Genomic DNA, 6,492 nt, shown 5'->3' with positions numbered 1-6,492 from the left:
ATAAATAAATAAAAAAAAATAAAATAAAATCATATAACAGCAATAATGTGGCACCATATGAAACACCAATTATTGCTTAACAAAATGCGCTTACTATTGTGATGTATTAGGTAAGCGTGGTAACACAAAAAGCTCTCCAGAAACACCCTCTATTTTAACTTTCCTTGCTTATATCTCAAAAATAAACTCGGTGGCCCCATTTTTTATTGTAGAATATTAATTAGCAATCTGATATAGAACAATCATCAAAGTTTTAAAAAATTATTGGGAGCCAATTCAGAGCTATCTCAATTTTTTAAAAAATTTAGGTACAAACGTGGAAAATGTACAAGATCCACTTAAGACAAAACCATGCGAACTCGTTCATTTTCGCTACTCTTCGTCCACTGGAGTTGCGTTTTTACTGTCTTGCTATTCAATTTGATCACTCGAGACTGGCTGCTCTTTCTCCTAGAGGATGGCATTTTGCATTCTCTGTTACCAAATCCGTAATTCACTGCACGGGATCTTTCTCCTGAATTTCATCCTTTAGAGAACCCTAACAGAACGAATTGTGATAAGACAATAAATACAACCAATGGGTTTTCTGTATCTCTGGAACCCCTGGTCTGGCCTGGACCCACAAAGGTGAAGACGTTCATTTTTACATTTCTGATAGACCCGTTTCATTTTTAACCCTTTGACTTTTATGATCTAAGAGTTCATTCTCCTAGCTAATTTCATAAATTTCTTTGTTAGCTTTTCATGAGAAATTGGTGTTATATTAGATCATATCCTTAAGCTGATACTCGATACTTCTCTACCTGACAGTGCATTGCAATTAAGGGATGAATTTACATACTGACCGATGATCCTGGGAGTGAAAGGGAACAAAGCAGCCTGAGGTTGGGGAATTTTCAGCAAGGGGCTTTGTATCAGGCATTGAAGTGGGAAAGATAGCCACTTGACGGTTGAAATAATGGCACCAAAAATCACGTACTGGTGAGTGTGGTTTTTTCCTAGGGAAAACTGGTCTCTAGGATTTATTGCCGAAAAAAGAGTGTGTTCACGTGACGTCACGGCGGCCATGTTAGAAGAGTGAAACAGAGAAACAGCGGCCATGTTTGACGAGTGAAATATTCTTTTGGGAATTAAACCCCATTTTTTGTACAAATTCTTCCTTTTGTGTTAGTATACAAATATGGCTGATGGTCACGTGAGCGAAAACAATCCATAGTCATACAACAAGAATTTGGTTAAAAATTTTTCTTTCTCGACTGTAAATGTTTATGTTCCTGTCATAAGGTTTTGTATCCTTCTGTATGCAAACCAACAAGGACATTTAAGGACGTTCGCGCGAAAATTTTTCAACATTGATTTTTTTCTGAAACTTTTACCACTGTAAGATGATGAGTTAGTTATGTCAGAAATGTAAAAAAAAATGGGGGTCACCGACTTCGTTTTGGAGAGAACATGCCCGGAAAAACACATAAAATGTGACAAAATTGGGCTTCGTTAGCGAATAAGGCCAGTGTCTGTAAACCCAAATATATTGCAATTAAATCTTTGAAGTGAAATCTTCTCTGCCAAATATTGTTTAAGTGAACTTATTAAGTGAATTTAGTCAACTGGTGAGGTTCCTTAAAGATCAAGTTCGCATTTAGCGACCACAGTTTCACTCGCCTTGCAGCCGCAAGATGGCAAGATTTGAAGTCCCGTGAGCAGAAATCTTGAAAATTTTTTAACTTCCCACATTGATTTTTTGTTCATTTTTGGACAACATGGAGATAATTGTAAATAAAATCCGTTTCTGGAAAGAAAAATAGGGGTCACCGAACGTCCAAGACCGTTAAATCCAGGCAAACATATGGCAATGGCCTTTTGCCCTATCATTTCTCATTTTATTACTTAGCGAGCGCGCTCGTGTATGACGTGGCGTGTGCATTTGCGTGCGCAGTAAGGATGCGCAGAAACAATTGGCGCGAACGTCCTTAAGATAATACGAGAGCCTTGGGAATCCTACAAAATATTTCTGTTGGTTGATCGGTTGATTGAGGGGAAGTAGTAGTGCTGCACGCCCGGCTGCACGTGTGGCTTGGACTCGTTGAATCGAATATCAAGCTGTTCTTCCCTCTTTAGCGCACTCAACCATATGACTCACTATCGCTCTGTATAACGCAAGAACCGACGTTTTGGTCTTTTCTCGTCAAAACTCCTAAGTTTCCCTTTTAGCGATAAACTGCTAGAGAATGGGCCTTATTCGAGCGACGGCCATATTGGCCATAGACAATAGATTTCGTACCCCCAGCCTCGAGTTGAAATGTTTGGGAACGAGTCGGTGGGCAAAATCAAAAGCTATCAATCCCATGGTTGTCAACATGGCTGCCAATTTGGAGACACTTTCTACTCGCATTATCTAAGGCGGCGATATTGTCTGTACACACGCCATTGAGGTTTGGAGCAAATGCCAGCTTATCTGATGTCGAACTAAGTGTAGACTATGTGTATATTGGCATGATTTTATCTTTGGGTCAAGACGAAACTCCTTTCTGCCCCTTGTGTGTCATGAGGTAAAACAAAATGGAAATCCTCTAGGCTTTGTACAAGGCATTGCAATCACTTACGCTTTTTGTTTGCAACTTCTGGTCAAATATCTTTTCGAGCTCGCCAAACAATGGACGTTGCGAGGGATCTTGCTTCCAACAAGACACCATTATTTGATAGCTAAAAAGAGAAAATGTCAGGTTAGCATTAGACTACGAGGAAGCTTCTGTTCCACAATTAAAAAATGTAACTGGCATATTTACGTGTCGTCTGAGCACCCTTCTGGTTGCTTCAGCCTTTGTCCAGAGTTTAAGAAGTCCAAAATCTCGGGGCCTTTCAAAGCCGAATATGGCATTTTTCCTCAAAAAAAGCAAAAAAAAAAAAAAATTAAATAAATAAATAAACAACAATAAGTACTGAAAACCACCAGGGCCCAGTTGTTCAAAAGCCGATTAATGCTAATCCCAGATTAAAAATTAACCAAGGAGTTTATTTCTCTACTCCCAAATGCTGTTCCACGCTGATATTCGGCAAGACTTAACATGAGAGGAAGTCAATCTTGAAAAACAAAAATAAGCAAAAGAAATCTTCACCAAAAAGTTGAAAAAATGAAACCAAAGTTTACGCTAATCCTGGATTAGGTTAACCGTGTTTCGAACAACCGGGCCCAGTATTCCAAAAACAATGTTTACACGGGGTTGGTTTATTTGCACTTCCTGTCGAACAATATTTTGTTGAGAGGAGTGGGAGAGGGTTGTGGGACTGAGAAGTCTTTTGAGAAATAGACTACCTCGACGATACGGCAGCCATTTTGAATTATATTGTTCCAATAACTATTATGGGATGTCCAGGGGCAAATACATGTTAATTTAAAGTGAAGGTATGATACTTGCAGTTGTGAACGCAATTTTAGCAATTCCGAACCCGTGACCTTACGATACCGGTGCGATGCTCTAACCAACTGGGCCTGGTTGTTCAAAAGCGGTTTAACGCTAATCCCAGATTAAAAATTAACCAAGGAGTTTTATTTCTGTACTCCCAAATGTTGTTTAACGCTGATATTTGGCAAAATTTTACGTTAGAGGAAGTCAATCTTGAAAAACAAAAATAAGCAAAAGAAACGTTCACCAGAAAGTTGAAAAAATGAAGCCAAAGTTCACAGTAATCCTGGATTAAGTTAATCGGCTTTCGAACAACCGGGCCCTGAACTATAAGCCACTGACATTGGGAGCTGGTCATTTGTGGGTTCAAACGTTCCTGTGATGAATGAATCAACGAATGAAATGATATACAAAATGAGTCAAATATTGAACTGCAGATATGAAATCAAGTGAAGCTCAGTACGAACCTCAGTATGTATCTCACAGGGGAAGGGGGGGGGGGGAGGGGGGAGGGGCGCACAACCTGCATCCTTTCCCCATATCCGCCTCTGAATTGGGTACTTAGTTTCTTAAGTGGTAGACAGCAGCGCGCAATCGCCGATGGGTTTGTTTATCCTTTGTTTTTACTAACGAAGGCTTACCCCAGGGGACCGTAATTGACCCGGAGTTATTTACAATTATGCTCAGCGACATTTCTGTTGTTGATAGTACGAGGAGCATTCTTGTTAAGTTTGCTGATGACCTAACGCTGAGTACGAGAGGTTGGAAAGAAGATGATATGGCCGACAGGGAGGTTCTTAATGTTATGCGGTGGGCTGAGAATAATTGTATGAAGATTAACATAAAGAAAACTAAAGAGCTTGTTGTTAGGGGTAGAGCTGACACGCCTGCTCCTAATGCTATATGTAACATAGAACACGTTTCGGAAAATTAGTTCTTAGGAATACATTTTCATTCTAATCCCACTTATTGGGATTCACAATTCTAAATACTCTTTTTTAAAGGCAGCTAAACGCCTCTATATTCTACGAATTTGCAAACTATATGGTTATTCGCTAGATGCTTTAGATTACTCATTTGAGTCACTTGTTATATACTCAACAAAATATCGTGTTTCTGATTGGTCAGTGACGACTGCATAAATAGGTTATAAAGATATCCTATGAATTTGCTCCTGCATTTTGTGATTTTTTGTCGCTCGTGATGTTTTTAAAGTTCTAAGAACTTTCATAACATCACTTTTGCCCATAAATCACGCACTCGCTTTCAAGATGGGTGTCACCCTTTTCTCAGTTATGATAAATAGACTCCTAAAGGATTGGAATGTGAGAGCAAAATACGTTGATGATACCAGAGTTGTAGAAATCCTGCCTCGCAATTCAATAAGCCTTCTCGATTTGGCTGTTAGGGACACACATTCATTTTGTACTGCCCATAAGATGAAGCTAAACCCTCGGAAGTGTAATGAAATGCTGATAAATTTTATGGAGTACCTGAACTCTGTAATTCCACCTATTTGTATTGGAAATCACCAGCTCGAACGTGTCTCATCTTTTAAATTACTTGGTGTTAAAATCAGAGACGATCTTAAATGGAATGACCACATATTGTAAGGCCGCCAAACGTTTATATACCCTAAGAGTGCTTAAAAGAGCTGGTGTAGCGAATAGCAATATTTTAAATATTTATAAGTCCTCTGTCAGATCTATTTTGGAATATGCCGTGGCTGCTTGACAAGACATCCCTGAATATTTGTCATCTAAATTAGAATCTATACAAAGGAGAGCCTCTAAGGTAATACTTCCGGGTGTTGGTTATAAGGAAGCCCATTTCAAAAATTGGCAAGATGGAGCTACACTGCCCGCTCGGGATATCTCGCTTGGTCCCGCAAGATCAAAGATCATTTTTTCGGTGTTTTATCCCATATAATAAATCATCATTTATTGACCAAGCTTGTTCGTCTCGGTCCATAAACACGCAAAAAAAAGAACTAAGCCAATATCTAGCCATCTTGACCGAACAAGCTTTGTGAACAACCCATGTATATTGCCCTCAATGCCTGTCAATGATTTAATTGAGGAGTGTTATTTTAGTTCATTTCCTCAGGTGAGCGTTTTTGTAAAGGTTGAGCTGTTTCAGTTATGGATAAATCAATGACCTGGAACCCTAACCTGCAACCTGCACTTTATACCCTCCGTGAAAAACCACCAAACATAAAAATTTACCCGTGCTCTAAAACGTGACCAAATACTGTATGGCCACAGCCAATCCCCGGATGAGTCTTGTTTTAACTACTGTTGTGTTACAAACTGCAGAGCCTGCAACAATTGAAGGTATGTCCTTTTTTGAAAAATGAAAGAAGTCTCACCCAGGGATCGTAGCGTTAGGAAATTAACCTCGTGAACCTGACCGGAATGTAAGTACGCGTGCGAGTTTTGCACCTGACGAGGCGAAGCAACAGACGCGCAGAGTACAGACAAGTTGGATCAGTTACCCACCACTGAACCCTTGAGATTTTGCACAGTGCTGGCTACGTCGGTAAGGAAAGAACTTTTCAAAGTACTAAATGTTCCTAAAACTTTCTGACAGGAAATAATATAGAATTACCTCCAGATGCAATTTCCCACAACACCACACCAAACGCCCACCTAAAAGAAACGAAATTTAAACCGCACGCCAACAACTATTTGTCAAAGTCAAAGCACCGCTTAAGTGTTTTTTTTTTCAACGTAGAATCTAAAAGGAGCTTAACCCACCTCAATCATGGCTCAAGATTAACAATGTAACATCTTCTTACATTTTGGCTGTTGAAATGGAGAAGTGATTCTCTCACTGGACAATTTAAGCAATAGCCCACTTTCGATGTATTAAAATTCAGTCCTAAGCAAAAGGCATCATCTCGAGGCTCTGAGGCATAAATATGAGGATTTGTGGGAGTTTATTCCCCAGGGCCTCGAGATGATGCCCTTTATTTAGCACTGAATTTTAATACATCGAAAGTGGGCTATTGTTTCTTTTAAACACTTGAAAAGCGCAGGTGGCTTCAACGAGATTCGAATCCACGGCCTCTGCGATGACGGTGCAATGC

The 6,492-nt window shown here is 39.6% G+C and overlaps 1 protein-coding gene across 1 annotated transcript in view; it reads right to left on the bottom strand.

Moving 5' to 3' along the window:
- Positions 1-281: 281 nt before the first annotated feature.
- Positions 282-6,492, bottom strand: part of LOC138032575 (tyrosine kinase receptor Cad96Ca-like) — a 19,173-nt gene continuing 12,962 nt past the window's right edge. Inside the window, exons 8-11 of the mRNA XM_068880281.1 lie at positions 6,012-6,052; positions 2,787-2,883; positions 2,604-2,703; positions 282-538 (exon numbers count right to left, since the gene is read on the bottom strand). Of these exons, the coding sequence (XP_068736382.1) occupies positions 494-538; positions 2,604-2,703; positions 2,787-2,883; positions 6,012-6,052 (283 nt within the window). The 3' untranslated portion in view covers positions 282-493. The remainder of the gene's footprint in view (positions 539-2,603; positions 2,704-2,786; positions 2,884-6,011; positions 6,053-6,492) is intronic.

The sequence above is a fragment of the Montipora capricornis genome, chromosome 14 (genome assembly GCF_036669925.1).
Source record: "Montipora capricornis isolate CH-2021 chromosome 14, ASM3666992v2, whole genome shotgun sequence".
In the NCBI taxonomy this organism is placed as follows: domain Eukaryota; kingdom Metazoa; phylum Cnidaria; class Anthozoa; order Scleractinia; family Acroporidae; genus Montipora; species Montipora capricornis.
The sequence above is the reverse complement of the archived record's forward strand: the minus strand, read 5'-3'. Positions and strand labels throughout refer to the sequence as shown.